Source organism: Anolis sagrei, chromosome 1 (assembly GCF_037176765.1).
Source record: "Anolis sagrei isolate rAnoSag1 chromosome 1, rAnoSag1.mat, whole genome shotgun sequence".
Classification (NCBI taxonomy): Eukaryota; Metazoa; Chordata; class Lepidosauria; order Squamata; family Dactyloidae; genus Anolis; species Anolis sagrei.
In genome coordinates this window covers 19198570-19216209 of record NC_090021.1, presented here as the reverse complement: position 1 = coordinate 19216209, position 17640 = coordinate 19198570, and the positions used below count along the sequence as shown (strand labels likewise).

The 17640-nt window shown below is 40.1% G+C and overlaps 1 protein-coding gene across 39 annotated transcripts in view; it reads right to left on the bottom strand.

The window, feature by feature from the left end:
• The window catches only part of NRXN1 (neurexin 1), a 1138555-nt gene that overhangs the window by 637894 nt on the left and 483021 nt on the right, over window positions 1-17640 (bottom strand). For all 39 annotated transcript variants that reach the window (XM_067462984.1, XM_067462983.1, XM_067462987.1 and 36 more), the window contains one exon: window positions 2167-2605. In XM_067462984.1, coding sequence (XP_067319085.1) covers window positions 2167-2605 — 439 coding nt within the window. The remainder of the gene's footprint in view (window positions 1-2166; window positions 2606-17640) is intronic.

The window sequence follows — 17640 nt, the reverse complement described above, 5'->3', positions numbered from 1 at the left end:
GTTCCTGCATGGGAGCTGGAGCTGACAGAGGGAGCTCAAACCACTCTCCCCAGATTCGCACCACTGACCTGTCAGCCAGCAGTCCTGCCGGCACAAAGGTTTAACCCACTGCGTCATTGGGAGCTCTTGGAAATACATGAAAAGGTCCACAGGTTTATTCCCTGTAGATGAGTTCTGCTCTTTCAGAGAAAATGATGCACTCACTAAAATGCCATCTTTCAATCTTTATGAGTGTGTGGGATGTGAATAGGATTGCACATGTTTAAAAAAAAAATGTAAAAAGGCGGTGGTAGTAAAACAAAGGCAGGAGCATAGTTCTTTTGTTTGTTTTGAATCCAAAGAGGAGCAGAATGCTAAGCAAACTTGGAGTTCAGGGTACTTTTCCGACTGATCTATCACTCAAAGCAAAATGGAAAGCTACATTTTGGGTTCCTCCTCATCCAAAACAGCTGATGAGTTTTCAAGGAAATTCAAGTAGGCTTAATGTAAGACAACTGACATTTCATCGAGGAACTTTTGCTCCCTGAAGCTGGTACTGGATTTTACTGTCATTGAGTTGGCTCAAGCTGTCAGTGGGTTTTGCTTCTGGTGAAATGCAAAGGAAATCCAAAGGTTTTTTCTCCAGGAAAAACAGAGAGGAACTTCAATAACAGCCAAACATCTCTGAAGAATGGGATTTATTGAGGTTCCAACTCTACCCTACACAGACCACAGCTTTCCAAAAAAGATCATATCAATCTTTCTTGTTCTGGTTACTTTCAAACACCAGCATTGTTTTTGTAGCTATTTGATGTCAAGTTGACTTTGACCGATGGCCACCTTATGAATGAGACATCCAAGATTCTGGATCCTCAACTGAGTTGCTCAAACCTTTCAAATTGAAAGCTGTGGCTTCAGTAATTGAACCAATCCACCTGTAGCATCAACTATCTATTTCCCTACTGCATTGTACTATAGCATACATTTTCATTTTGTCCATTGAGTTACATCATCTCATGTGAACTATATGTGTACTTTACACATATAGTTCACAATAATGTACTGGTTTGAGTACATTATATACAGAACTGACTATGTGATATGAAGTTTAAATTCATGGTAGATGCATATTGCAGGACAAATGGACAAATAAGCAACTACTTTGAAATTTTCAGTTCCAGTGCTTTTGTTACTGGTTATTCTTCTATGTTAAAGTAAAATTGTTTAGATTACCTTTAAACCTGTATTACATAAAATTTCTGACAAACAGTAACATCCACAGTGCATTTGAAGGGTTTCACTTGCATCAAATGTCTGTGGGGATTCAGTAAATTTAAAAGAATTCCAATATTAGCAAAAAAAAAATTATGGGGACACATTTTTGCATATTTCAAAGTAAACACCCAATTTCACTGTAATAAAATTGGATAAAAATTTAAATGGGTGTGAAATATTTATACCAGTTTTGCAGGGCATTTAAAACAATTATGCTGAGACTAAAGGTACTTGTGAATTGGTTTCCCTTCAAGAAGAATATTTCTTGAAGGGAAATATATAGATATTTCTATGATTCAACAGGACCTTGGGCATTTTTTCCCAGTGATAGTGGTAACTAAGGATCACTGTTTAGTACCTCAAAAATATGCCACAAAAGAGTAAAGTTGGCAAGGATTCAAGTATGACCCCAATGATAGACTGCAACTACAACCCTGTTAATTAAATATGCTGGCATATGCTGACATAATCTTCTATGCATTTTGGATCACTGCAGAAGAAAGTATTGTGTAATGATGCCTCTCCCATGCAAAACACTACACTCAGTTGTGTATTTACTAGTAGTTAAGAAAAGCAAAAGCTGTTTCTTTTTCCTTGTGTATGCCTGTGGTCAGATGGTGCTTGGGAGCACCCCCCCCCCCCCCCACACACACACACATACACACACATCCATAGGAGAAGTCCAGCTGACATATGTTGCCAATAGTACTTTTGGATCTCATCTCACACAGCTACTGTATGAAGATCAACCTCGCTAAATAAATAGTTCATCACCAGAGATACTATATAGGTAGTGAACTGGCCACAACTATGAACAATTTTTTATAGTGTATAGGCGGTGTGACCAATGCGATCATACATCTTAAAAGCCTTCAGATTCTCAATTTTCTTGTCTGTTGTATCAGAACTTACCCGATCGTCCATCCCTTTGAAAGTCAACATGGTACCATTCTCCATCATTCACTTTCTTCTGTAAAGCTTTTATTTTAATTGTACCAGATCCCATGTCTAGCAACAGGTAGAGGTGACCATCAAGCATCTCAATAGCAAAGAAATCAACTTTCACCATTTGTGGGTGTTTGGCATCTTTCTGATGACGTGGTTTACCGTGGCTGAAAAGTATCAGGCCATTTGGTTCAGTAGTGCGGAAGTCAAATGATATTGAGCCAGTTTTCTTGGCATTCCACTTTGGCAAAGAGATGAAAGATTCTGGTGTTTCAAAAGTGATTGGATCCAAAGTTGCTACATTTTCACACTTAAATGCAACCACACCATGGATCTTCATCTTCGGATCGCCTTGTTTGGCAAGTCGGGACAGTTCTAGCCTTACATCATTGTTCTTATACACAACCTGTAAGAAAATCACAACAAATGTCAGAGTTAATTTAATTAATAAAATAACATAGAATATTATCTTCGAGTTCAAATTTGTTAAAACGTGTTGTAAAGCAAGAGTTTACAAAATGTAGTCCAGCTCTTTTCCTGATCAAAAGAAAAAAATGAAGGTGAATGGTGAAGATTTCAGGGAGACTCTGCACTGTTAAACATTTCTTGTGTTGCTCCATTTAAGAGTTAAATACTCGTGACAAATTTCAGTCCGACTGAATGTCACCAGTGGTAGTTGGTGTCACCAGTGGTAGTTGGTGACCCCAGTGTAAGAGGGGTGATTAATCAGTTCTGGACTTCAATCCAATTTCGGATGATACCTGAGCACTGAGCAGGGCTGTATATAAGGTGACTTAAATGTTCCTCGTTCATGAGGTAACTATAAGCCAAAGTTGATTTTATGACAGTTAACAACAACAATCTTCTCACCCTGGGATCCTTCCCCCTTATCCCGAAGACAGGAGGAGAAGGAGGAGACCCAGAGATCTGGAACACTATTCCAATGACATCCCACAATGTGTTTGCCATTGAAAAGGCTAGTGAGACAGAGTGATTTCACTGTCATAACTGAAGAATGAGCCCAATAGAAGAAGGCATAAGCATCCCAAAACCAAGATTCAGATGGCAGCTGTAGAAGTTCCTGCAGTTGTTGTCTAGGTCTTGAAACTTGTTTTGATACACACAGGCTCTCTTTCAACACAGAACATCATGCACAGTGAAACTCCAGCACCCAATGACTTTAGCCATGCCTTCTGACACCACTGGATTGTGCAGGGTTTATGTGACATGGTTTTCCAAACCATGTCTTAATCGGATTGTTAAGACACAGGCCTATGTACAACAGATTTGACCAAACAATAAAGCAAGTACTGCTCTACAGATTGTCCCTGTTTACCTGACACCAGTCCCTGAAGATCAGTTGTCCATATATTTATTTCTGTGTGATTGCTTGATTTTCAGGAGACAGTTTCTTAGATAGTTTGTTTTTCGGAAATGATTTGCTTCTTATTTAAAATGTCACTAATGCTAGAATTCTTGGTAATCTAGAAAGTAATATTTTAGAACGTGTCAGAAGATCACTACGGGCCCTTCAAGACAGGAAACTATATCCAAGGATCTGATCCCAAGTTTTCTGCTTTAAACTGGATTACATGAGTATATACTGCCAGATTATCTGGGATAAACAGAAAATCTGGGATTGGGTCCTGGGATATAGGGCCTGTTTGGAAGGGCCCTATAACTCTAACACACATTATTGTGAAGAACACGGGAAATGCACTGAACAGTTTGACATTTCATGTTATGTGAGCTGCTGTTATTCAGCATAAAATATTACTTTAAAAGGATAATAATCAAAGTGAGTGTAAATTAGTTCCACACATTCCTATGCTTCCTGCTCATTACCCTAGATAGATTACTAATAGCAAGAAGCCCATGTGTATAGCAGAGGGGTTCATGCATCCTATTGACTGCATGTAGCTCTTGGGATGATCCTTGAGAGCCTCAAGTGTTCTACACACACCTAAACCCATCACTGACCCATGTCTGCCACATCCCCACATAATTTTTAGCAAGATCCATTTTGTTTCAAATCTCCCCCCCCCCCCCCCCCAAGTACTGCTTCAGGCTCCAGAAATCTATCCAATGACCACAAAGGGATAAAGAGTGATACAATACTTCACTGAGACAAATCATTCAGGCATGAAATCCTCCTAGAATCCAAATATGACTAAATTGAATCTGTCATACTTTGGACACACCATGAGAAGACATGACTCATGATATCAAACTACTTCCAGCAGGACTCTGTGGTAAAAGTGAAGAGGGAATGTTGTATGCAGTGGCAGAGGCAACACAAGAGGCTTCCCGTGTTTCATGGGGGGAAGCTTAGTGGCACATGTTTCCTCCATGGGATGAGGGTAAGGGGAAAGCTGGGTGATGCAGAGCAAAGGACGACGGGTTCCCATGCACTCCGCTGGGCCCGTCTGGATTTGCAACAATCCTTGGCAAATCCAACAACTAATGTGATGAGTTCCTTGAAAGATTAATCTCAATTGTGGGTGGGAAAATGGGTGAAAGAGGAGGACATGGATGCAAATGTAGAACAAGGATGGGTGTCTTCACTTCTTGATGCTGCTGCTTGTCAGACATTTCTTGGTAGCCCTTTAGCGAGTCAATAATAATGCCAGCTTTGCTATTCATCAACATTATTACGAGTTTTTTAGTTAAGTCTGAAACTTAATTACAAGTGCCTAGTCCAATATGACCCCCCTCCATGATTAATTCAATAATTGGGGGAATGGGAGAACTACCATTTAAGAATTAAAGAGTACGGTGAAACTGATGGTTGAAAGGATTCCTACACAGAGCTGTTTTTCTGATTTAACAAAGTATTAAATTTATTGTTTCTCTGAACCCTTTATCTCTTTCAAAAGCCTTCCACTTGCCTACACAAAATGCATCCAGGTCAGTCTCCCATGGTAACCTGATTTAAGCAATGTTTGGATTTGTCGTTGAAAGGAGGAATTACTAACAACCTTGTTCATCATGAACTAAAGCAACCAGGAAGTCAATAGGACTGCTATCAAGAGAGACCCAAGCCAGTCCAGCAAAAGTAGAGAAATATTAACTGGATGCAAATCAGGCCATTTATTTCTTTCCAACATCTGAAGATGATTATTGATAAGGCTGAAAGGCAGCACTGGACAAAGATTTAATCAGTCAGCCTTACAAGTGTTCCAGCTTTAGTACATACATTCATTTCCCTGCAGCCTTCTAAGGAAACTGGTCACACTCCCTGAGCAATAAAGATAAATTGCAGAATTCATTCTACAGTCCATCAACATTCTGATGACACTGAATTATTTACTTACTAAGGATGGTCCTGACATGCTAATGTTATAACTCTGAATTCTTAAACGCTGCATGGATTCTAGTTTCTAACAGATTGGTACATGTGTGGCTCAGCAACATCAGTGTGTAGTCACGATGGTTAGTTAAGAGAGGTGACAGAAATTTACTTTAATCTGCGTTTACTGGGAATGGCAACATCCTACCCTTTCCTCTCCTCTTCCTCTGCTTAATTAATTGAGAGCAAACTATTTTGTGCTTTGGACTCAGTTTTGAGCACCTCAAATAAGTTGAGGACCTACAACCTCATCACAAAGGGCCAAAATTGGCAGCATGCACCAGTTTTAGCCCAGGTTGCCCATAGACCTGGCCGGCTCCCATCATATGATGCCGACACAGCTGTGTGTGCAGGAGGGCAGAGCCAGTGCATGCCACCACCAGGGCAAAATGGGAGGGGAAGCCACGTGCACCATGCACGCTCATCTGATCACCCTTGACTGGAGCCAGGCGATTTGGGCTATGGGGCACCGGGTTCCCCATGCCCTTCTATGAAGTGGATCACTTCCAGCAGCTACCTAACAAGGTCAAAAGAAAGAAATAGAATGAGGAGAGAACAATTTTAAAAGTAATTGAAAAGTTGGGGTGATATCATCAGGATTATTCTTGGCAAATCAGGGAAGTTGGAAGGTATGTATGAGCACTACAGAACTCTTGGAGATCCAGAAAATTAAGGGAAAAGTCAATTGTAGTAGTCAGTATGTGTTTATTGATGCATATGTGTATTCATTATAGATCTACAAGGCCTCTATTCAGATTGGAGTCAGATTGATAACTACGCTATCACACCAGGGCTTTAAAGCAGGCAGCCCGCATTTCTGCCTCCTGCAGTATTCCTGGAAATGTAGTTTGGGAAGGTGAGGACCTCTGTAGCTGAGAATTCAAAAGGCCTCACCCTGAACTACATTTCCCAGAATTCTGTGGGTAGCAGGAATGCAGGACTTCCCACTATAAAGCCCTGATGTGATAAGGTGGTTAATGATATATGCCAAACGCAATTTGAACTGGTCTAGGCCAGGCCCGTAGCCTGGATTTCGATTCGGGGGGGGGGGGGAGCTGAGTTTGATTCGGGGGGGGGGCAGTCTCAGTGAAAGAGGGTTTACCCTAGCAAACCTTTTGTATCGTTACCCCAATACCCCCATGCATATGGGATATATTGAGTATGGTGATCAGATCATGATATGAATAAACATAACAATTTAAATAATGCACCAGTAACTCCTTCTCGCGAACCCCCATGAGAATTTTGGGGGGGGGGGGTTAAGCCCCACAAGCCCCCCCCCCCCCCCTTGGTCTAGGCTCAATCCATCCAAATCTAATTATTGAATCTTAATCTGATCTTGTCCTGGATTTGCACGGAGAAACCCAATGGTTTTAAGTTTTTAATATATTCATGTATTTTCATTTTTTTACGCATCTAGTCATCCACATAAAATGTGGTGGTATGGTAGACTCTAAAGAGGTGTTTAAGTAACCTCAGGAATTCAGTTCACCTTTTTCTTTAGGTGAATTAATTTTATATTATTTTTCAAAGCAGACATTAGGATTGCCGATACAACATTTATTGCAGAATTTATATAATGTCTTTCCAAGCAATTGTTCTCCAGTCTACTGAACTGAGACTTAAATCCCAGAGTGTTGGTACATTCTACTCTTGAGACAGTGCCCACCCGTATCTTTTTCTCTCATACAGAAGGGCATGGATTTGCAATTGTTCTATATATAATGGCAGATTTCAATCAATGCTCTAGTGCACACTAAAACTGGCTGCTGCTATATTTAGCATATGTGATATGCTGAGTAATTAATTTCTCCTAGCAGCTTTATTTGAAAAGCAAAGGTTCCAATGTAGCGTATTAGTCTCTGAGAATGCACCCCACTAATGCCTCTAAAGTTATGGGAGGCTATTAACCTGGAGCAATAAAATGGCAGTGTTTTTGAAACAAAGCCATATGAATATTTCCTACATTCACCCTCTGCAATGCTCTGGGGTACAGAACGTGTCGTACATTTTTAAAAGCTTCTTTCCAGAGATTAATATAAACAATATATATTCATCCATTAATGCAAAACAAAAACAAAAAGGCTTGCAGTCTCACAGGGGCTCACAGCAAGGAGAATTTTTCTGAAGATTATTGTGTGTGAAGGAACCTTGGCTGGCATTCTGCATTGCAGTTACAGATTCATAACCTAGAGTTACAGAGCCATAACTACTCCATATTCAGTATAAATATGTATTCATGATCTCGGCACTATTGGTAAAATCACAAATCCCCACCACCACCACCATTTAAAAACCTACCATAATATCCAGCAGCTGCATCAAGCAATGGAGGTCCATTCAGTGGAATGACTGGAATGCAGGGGGATAACTTTTACTGTTTCCTCCCACCAGAAACAGAGGATATGACAATCAGGACCAGGATGCCAACAGAATTCCCCATTGCAGCCTTGCTTGCTGGTAGGAGGAAGTGGGAAAAGCCATGCAACTCAACTGGCCTCCATCACTAGGCGTCACTGTTGGCTTTTAAGGCAGGTTTGAGAGGGTAGGCCCAGGAATCATAGAATCAAAGAGTTGGAAGAGACCTCATGGGCCATCCAGTCCAACCCCCTGCAAAGAAGCAGGAATGTTGCATTCAAATCACCCCTGACAGATGGCCATCCATTCTGTTTAAAAGCTTCCAAAGAAGGAGTCTCCACCACACTCCGGGGCAGAGAGTTCCACTGCTGAACGGCTTTCACAGTCAGGAAGTTCTTCCTCGTGTTCAGATGGAATCTCCTCTCTTGTAGTTTGAAGCCATTGTTCCATGTCCTAGTCTCCAAGGAAGCAGAAAACAAGCTTGCTCCCTCCTCCCTGTGGCTTCCTCTCACATATTTATACATGGCTATCATATCTCCTCTCAGCCTTCTCTTCTTTAGGCTAAACACGCCCAGCTCCTTAAGCCGCTCCTCATAGGGCTTGTTCTCCAGACCCTTGATCATTTTAGTCACCCTCCTCTGGACACATTCCAGCTTGTCAATATCTCTCTTGAATTGTGGTGCCCAGAATTGGACACAATTGGAGACATTAGAATAGTTAGAACCTGTCTACACTGCCATATAATCCAGTTTGAAAATGCAGATTAGCTGAACTGAACTGGATTATATGGCAGTATAGACTGATATAAACCAGTTCAATGTGGTTTGAAATGCATTATATGAGCCTCCACTGGCCATTGTAATACAGTTTAAATTGGATTATATGTAGGAAAATTATTTGTAATCAACACTGGAGTTAATGGGGAGATCGGCGGTATTAATTTCTCTTCATACTTAGACTATCTTTCCAATATATATATATATATATATATATAAAGGGGGTTCTCTATTTTGTTATACCATTTCTTCTCCAAATTCCTGGTTTTCCCTATGAAGAAAATGTATTCTAATTTCATATCTATGTCTTCATTCTCTTCTTCTAATCATTCTAAATCACTTTGACCCATAATCCCTTCAACAATATACCTTAACTGGTTTGCTATATAATATAATTTTAAGTTTGGTATTCCCAAACTTCCCTTCTTTTGTATTTTATATCATTTTTCCTTATTAATTCTAGCTCTTTTATTCCCATTACAGAAGGTGTTTATCATATTCTGCCAGTTTGTAATTTCTTCTGCTGAAATTTTAATAGGTAGCATCCTAAACAAGAAGTTTATTTTATGTAAAATTTTCATTTTTATTAAAGCAGTTTAAGGGGGGGGGGGGGGTTTACATGATGCTAGCACTAAATCCGCACTGGTTTGCTGCAACTGACAAAAACATGGAGTAAAACATCCCCTTTTATCCCAATTATGGCAAGGAAATGCACACATTTGCATCACTTTATACCCCTGCACTCATGAAAAACACGTGGTTTTATTTCCTCCTTGTATAGACTGCTCCAGTGAACTTGCACTTTTAAAAAGCTCAAAACAGCTGATCAACTGACTGGGCTGTGAAATGGACAAACAACAGTTATAAAGGAAGCACAAATGGAAAGCAATTAGAACTCTATGAAACAATTATTTTAAACTTTATAAGCTCAAACAGAGCTTGAATTTGTATTGCCGAAGGCTTTCATGGCTGGAATCACTAGGTTGTTGTAGGTTTTTCCGGGCTATATAGTAGGCCTGGGTAACGGAAAAAATTGTTCCTAAAATCGATTCGATTTTTGGGGGGTTTTGCGTTTCGATTTTAAAAAGAATTCCGAATTTTTTCTTTTAAAAAGTTCAATATTTACGAAATTTCATAAATGTTAAAAAAATTACAAAACAATAACAAATCGATTTTGAAACAATAACGAATCAATTCGTTAATGGCGGACGCGACCGCGAAATAAGCTAAAAAACCTCCAAATGGGACAGGGGGAACTTCTGAAGCTTCCCTCTCCCTCTGTTGTTGACTGTTAGTGTGATATTATATTTTTTTCACTAATTAAACAAAAAAACAACTATAAAACTTGCCCGACATGCGGAAATAATAACAAAACGACTTCAAAACGATAACGAAACGAATACATAACGAATCCGAAACAATTACGAAACGAATTTAAAAATTCGTTTCATTTTTAAGTTGCTCCAGAATGGTTCGTTATTGCTTCGTTATAAAAAAATAACGAATTTTTAACAAATTACGAATCAACGAAACGAAACCGCCCAGCCCTACTATATAGCCATGTTCTAAAGGCATTCTCTCCTGACGTTTCGCCTGCATCTATGGCAAGCATCATCAGAGGTACCTACAATAACCCAGAGCTTGAATTAACAATGGGGGGGGGGGGGGAAGAGAGAGAGAGAGAGAGAGAGATCCAGCTGAAGTTTTTGTAAAAATCCCCCCATTGTGTGCTGGACTCTATATATGCACATATGAATCTGCTTATATTTATATGTGTGCATATACAGTCCAGTACATAACTGAGTGATTTTATTTATTTATTTATTTAAAAAACCCTTCCTCTGAATGTCCCCTGGTAAGCCCTTCCAGACAGGATCCTTATCCCAGGCCCTGTCAGACTTTTATGTGAGATATCCAAAATATGGCTCAGGTAAAAGAGGAATCATTCATGACAACGAAGCAAAATCCTTCTTTGTCAGGAATTATTTAAATGTCCCATTAGACCTGGGCCTTCCTAAAATGCCAGGTTCTAATGGAGTATGTCCCCCTCGGGAGACAGACTACTGGGACTGCTTCCACAGGTCCAGTAGTCTGCCCCACAGCCTAAATCGCTCCTATGGGTTCGATGAGACCAAAGACACGAAGAGGCCATCCACCCCCTCCACAAATCTCCCCCCCCCCCTTCAAAAGCAGAAACTTCCTGGCTTGCCATGATGTCTCTCTGCAGGCCTTCTGGAACATACCAATGATGTGCCAGGAGGTAGGGGAGGGAATTGCATCAAGGGGGGCTCCCCATCTTCTGGCACATCACTACTACATTCCAGTAAGCCTGCAGAGAGGCATCATGGTGACCTGGTAAGTTTTTCTTTTCTTTTAAGGCTTTTTTTTGGGGGGGGGCAGCCCCCCAGGAAAGCCGAGGTCATTCAGAAGGGTGTGGGGAGTTAAACCCACTTCAAAAAGGGTTTAAGCCCTGTCTGGAAGCACCTGATGACATTCAATATAATGGGACTTGAACATCAATCAAATATCAGCAGATGCCAGATGCCAAAGACCAACTATGTGTGTGTATGTAGAAGGATACATAGCAAGCTCCTTCTTCAGATCACTGGCCTATCTAGACCAGAACTGTTAACTCTGACTGGCAGTTGATTTCCAGGATTTCCAGCAGAATTCCTTACTAACCCTATCTAGAGATCTCTTTTCATCCTATATCCCCATACCTTACCCCATTCTATTCCTTTGATCACTTTTGACATGCGAAGAAATCTTTAGACTCACCTTTAAAACCTTATGAGAGGAGGTATCAGCCATTAGGATAGTAGTGAGGAAATCTTATATCGCATTTTACGTAATGTATGCTTACTGTGGCAGTGATGCAAATAAACCACATTGGTGAATTGTAAAAGCGTATATTGGCACAATAGCAAGAATGTCCAATGTGTAATGATGCCTGAGGCATAGTGAGACCAATGTGCATTGGGCACCAATGCACATTGCTCTCATTATGCATCAGGCATCAATACATTGGTCTCTTTATCAACACATTGTTTTCGTTATCCATCAGTCCCATTGCAAAACAGTCACTTTCCCAGCTCTACTATGTAGTATTATGACAGCAGCCCTTTATTCAATTCAAGAGAGATATTGACAAGCTGGAATGTGTCCAGAGGAGAGCGACTAAAATGATAAAGGGTCTGGAGAACAAGCCCTATGAGGAGCAGCTAAAGGAGCTGGGCATGTTTAGCCTGAAGAAGAGAAGGCTGAGAGGGGATATGATAGCCATGTATAAATATGTGAGAGGAAGCCACAGGGAGGAGGGAGCAAGCTTGTTTTCTGCTTCCCTGGAGACTAGGACATGGAACAATGGCTTCAGACTACAAGAGAGGAGATTCCATCTGAACATGAGGAAGAACTTCCTGACTGTGAGAGCCGTTCAGCAGTGGAACTCTCTGCCCCGGAGTGTGGTGGAGGCTCCTTCTTTGGAAGCTTTTAAACAGAGGCTGGATGGCCATTTGTCAAGGGTGATTTGAATGCAATATTCCTGCTTCTTGGCAGGGGGTTGGACTGGATGGCCCATGAGGTCTCTTCCAACTCTTTGATTCTATGATTCTATGATTGGAGGACTTCTTAAACATTTTTCACTCATGACCCCTTTCCACCTGAGAAATTTTTATGTGACCATAGATACATAGGTATATAAAAATAAATATTTAATTAAAAAGAAATCAGAATTTTAAGTGCTGCTAAGGAGACCCAATTTGAGGTCAGGACCCATAGTTTAAGCAGCACTTCTCTAGTGTATAGAGATTTTATTAAACCATCACATTCTAATTTCCACATACAAAACCATTAATGAATATGGAAATTCCCAACAGGATTCCACCCAAAGATTGTAATTGTCATGCATATGGGAGGAGGAGGAGGAGCGAAGTCAGTCATATGTCTACCTGAGCCATCCCTGGTGTCCTTCAAATTCCACATGACATCCCAGGAGGCCCATCTAACTGCTGCACTTTCAATCCTATATACTTTAGAGTTAGGTCCAAGGACCAGAGCATGAAAGTTAAGAATGTTGTGGAAATGGACTTTAGCTTTACTTTCTAAAAGGTCACTTAAAGACAAAACCTCCAGTCCAAGTAAATCTTTCACTTCATCATCATTATTACTATTATTATTCATTTTATTTCTATCCTGCTGTTCTCCCCATTGGACTCAAGGCAGGTCATAATTGCATGATACATCCCCCAAAATTAAACACTAAATGCAAAAATTAAAAACAATTAAATATTGTGCCATGGATATAAGTTAAAACACAGTTAACATACAATAAAAATACATGTACAATTAAAATTGCATTTAAAACTAAACTCTCTTCACTAGCTTTCCAACAGTGTGCCCCCCAAGACTGTTTTCTGTTCCTCTATACTGAGGTGACACAATGCTTAACAAGAATGCTTACTTGTTTGTTTGTCTAGTGGTATTGGGTTTGTGATCAATATAAAAGCAACAATTCCATATTCATATGCTGGCAATACTTGAACATCAAGATAACAACAGTTCATGGGTCAATTTGACTGACACTTATGATGGCAGCTTGCAATTTTTGCACAAGTTGAGACCTTTCCAATTGCCAGCAATGTATTACAGTCATCATTTCAGAATGTGCTGATGTTTACAAATCTTTTCTCCTGCACATAATAGTAGCTGTGTCTGATCAACTAGCTGCAGTCTGAGAGCCAACATTTGCAGAATTCCAAAGGGATACATTTGTTTTAGCAAAACCAGCAAAGTGCCTTATACAACCATCATCCACCCCCAACATACTAATAGTAGCCTCTGATGCTCACCTCATCAGATTCATAACATGTTATACCCCTCCCCATTTATACTTTTGTATGGGCATAAACACAGAGTACAGAGAAAAGTGTGTAAATGGTTGGATTAATAGACCCTGAAATCCCAAAGACACATAAATACAGAGGTCTCTAGTGATTAATGGGTGCAATGGTTGGAAGAATTGTCCTTCAAACACAAATTTAATTAGTCATCATACAAGTGTGGCAATCTATTGCTGAGTTATAAAGGTATGTGTCTGATTTACAAGTAAATCCTTTAGTTGTTGTGGAAGTCACAGTTCAGTACTGTCCTCACATGTCTACTCCATAGCCCATATTTTACCTGCTCCAACATGACAATTTGCTGGATGGTGGGCAGTGCATATGTATATGTGTGTAGTGAAGCATCCATCCTTGTACCTATAGCTAGACATACAACAATGGATGCCAAGGTCCCAGAGCATGTATCACTGCCAGAGGTGGGGAATTACGGAAAGTCTACATGTGGAATTACACACTAATTCTGGTGCACATTTGAATGTCATGTTGTATCCCAAATGCAACTCTGCTACTATAGCTTTAAGTTAAACATGAACCTTGCATATTGGACAAAAAATGTCAAAGCACTTCCATAAGAGAACTTAGGGTGCATCTAAACTGTACAATTAATGTGGCTTAACACCACTTTAACTGCCATTGCTCAATCTTATGGAATCATGTGAATTGTAGTGAAAGACCAGCTTTTATTACCAAAGAGTGCTGGTGTCTCATCAAACCTAACCACATGTGCAAGATACAAACGGGATTGTGGCAGTTGACATTTTAATTTTCCACCACAGCTATGCCATTTCTAAAATAGCCCTCCTAAGTTTTGCTGAAAGTGTAATCTTGAATTTAAGATCTGAACACTAAAAGCAGTAGGCTCCTTAATGCCTTTCCAAATTATTGCCCACCACATTTAGTCTTAGTTTGGAGAAAATGTCTACACCAGACAACAGCTTTTGTCAGGAGGAGGAGGAGAGAGTGTGGAGAGAAGAGGAGCGCTGCAGTTAACAAAGTCTACATCACAAATGAATTTTTCTTGCCTTTCCCTGATGTCTGGCACTGGGTTGTCTGAACTGACATCTTAAGGCGGCAAAGAATAGCGTCTTATTTTGCTTCCTGTGGGGCAACTGTGAAATGCTGTATTCTTAAAAACCTATTACAGTAGTTAAATTTTGAAAATCAATGTTTTTAATAATGGCTTTGATAGTGGGGTTTGATGCAGTGTGTTACACCCTGCTGTGGGCATGAGTGCTTTAATGAACCATTTAAAACACACACACACACAGCTCTGTTACTGTATTCTATCCTCCTATAAGCCCTGCTGTTTAACTTGCTAGTCTTGCAGATGCTACGGCTGTAGTTGCTATGTTTGCTGTTTCAAATGCATGAAGAGGGAACAAAAAGGGGGAGAGGGGGCCTGTATTGCTTGTGTGCACATTAAATATATTTAAATTTTCCATGGCAAAGAATCTTAGGATTTTGCTGGCAGATGTACTGAAATCAAGAGAGAGAGAGAGAGAGAGAGAGAGAGAGAGAAGGAAGGAACACACAGATCCAAGCAAGGTGGCCTTTTGCAGTTGACAGATAGTGATTTTTGTCAATGTTTATTGTTTTCAAATTTCAGCTGAGATCTTTGGGCATGGCACCCAGTGTGCCAATGACCCCTGGGACCACCTGTACTGGTTTATGCCAGAGCTTTTGCAATTTGATTTTGAGGTCCTGATAATTATTATTCTTATTATTGTTGTTGTTGTTGTTAATAAAATTTCCCTGAATGTGAAGTTTTGTTTCAAAAGGAACATAACAAGCAGGACTACTACAGGTTTCTTTTTGGTCAATATAAGAAGTAGCATTGTCTAGATGTTTAAAATTTTTACTTTTTAAGGACATAGTAATTCATTTCTAGGGAACTTTGGAAAGTATTTTTGAAGGTTTGTGCTATATCCTTCCATCCAATCCAAAGAAACAAGAATCAACACAAAAGAAATAAGCTGCACAATAAATCACGAAGCAAATTATTCTTTGGGCACTTCTGTGAGTGAGAGTTACAAATCATTTTTCAAACCCTCTTAATAAGAAACAAGGACAAATTATTTTACAAAATCACTTCCCTAGGTCTATTGTGCAGATATGTGTAATGTGAAAAGTATTCTCATGTATTTCAAGCACAACATGCCCTTCATCAGATGGGTGCTACGTTGTCATTTCAGAAACAAAACAGAACGATGTAAGATGTCTGCATGAATAGAATCTTTCATATTTTTAAAGAATTAGTGGCCGCCATGATGAAAGGGTAGCATGGCATATTATTTTGAGCATTAGACTGAGGCTGCACCTATACATTATAATTAATGCAGTTTGACATGACTTTAATAGCCACACTCCATGCTATGGAATCCAGGGCTTCAGTTTGATGAGGCACCAGCACTCTTTGGCAGAGAAGGCCAAAGGTCTTATAAAACTACAACCCCCATTTTTTCATGTCAGAAGCGACTTGAGAAAGTGCAAGTCGCTTCTGGTGTGAGAGAATTGGTTGTCTGCAGGGACGTTGCCCAGGGATGCCTGGATTTTTTTACCATGCTGGGGGGAGAGGCTTCTTTCGTGTCCACACATGGGAAGCTGGAGCTGACAGGTGGGACCTCACCCCATCTTGTGTATTCAAACCAATGACCTTCAGGTCAGCAGTTCAGCTGGCAGAAGGGTTTAATGCATCGCACTACTGCGGCTCCTTGCAACTCCTATGATTAATAACATTGAGTAATGGCACTTCATAACATAAGTACTGGACTGATATTCTGTTGATCAGAGTTCAGCCATGGAAAAAAAGACAATAGGATCACGACCCCCAGCACAAATCTTGTAAAAAAATTGTAATAGATTTGGCTTAGGGTGATCATAACTTGGAAATAATTTGGAGGCACATAACTATAACAACAAGGCAGTCATGTTAGGTTACTGCAAGGGAGATTGATATTGACGGTATGGTATGGGAGAGAGGGTCATGGATAACCTTTGTGTGTTCTTCTGGATTTTAAAACAGCCACCCATGGTACTGAACCCTAACTCAAATACAGTATTTCCTCACTTATCACAGGTTTTACGTTCCAGGACCACCCGCGAAAAGTGAAAATCCGTGAAGTAGGAATGCTATATATGTATATCGCGTTCTGAGGGTGAGGCAGAAGCAAAGAGAGATTTAAAGGCACTGTGTACTTTTTTTGCTAGCTATATCTGCTTTGCTTTGCAATCTCTCTTGATTTGCTGCCTCTCTCCCAAGGGGTAGGGTGAAACCCCTTTCCACACTCCATCATTGCCAGGAGGCAGGATAAAAACGCTGCTCTGGGCAACAGCAACTATCCATTAACTGGGAGGCAAAAACTTGTGAAAAAGTGAGTCCGCAAAAAGCAAACCATGAGGTTGTGAGGGAACACTGTAGTTTAGCATGTTGAGATTCCCTTTAAAGTCTGGAATAAAACTCAGAGTGGATATACTACACTGCAACATAAAAGCTTCTGGTCATCCCCAGAGGGGACTTTGAGAGATTTTCTTTTTTCTTGACCATTTTGCTAATTAAAATGACCTTTGATAATCATACCTATTTGCTCCACAATACAATACATACAGATACTTGTATGACTAGCAGGAAGATAATGATGGGGCTAATTGGGGAAAAACATGTAAAGAGTAATCCTTTCCTCCATTATTCACTTCCTGGTCTCTGTTTGTCTCTCTCAGTCAGTCACTCATACTTCCATAGTTACTATTGCTCTTTTAAAAAAGACTGAAGATTGACAGGTTTCTCATGCCACATGTCTAGTTCGGTCTTACTAAGTTCTAATAAGGACCATCTTCTATAACAGCAAGATAAACCTCAACTGTTCTGGCATCACAGAAATGTAGAAAGTGTCCTTGTATTGTTGTCCATCATTCCAGAATGCTGGCTAGACTGGCTAGAGCTGATGGAATCTATGGTTCAATAATGCCAGGAAAGACATACATTTTTGACCCCAGTGATATGCATTAGAAACTAGCTTCTTGGTGCTTTGCATCCTGCTGATTCTCTTAATTTGCATTCTTC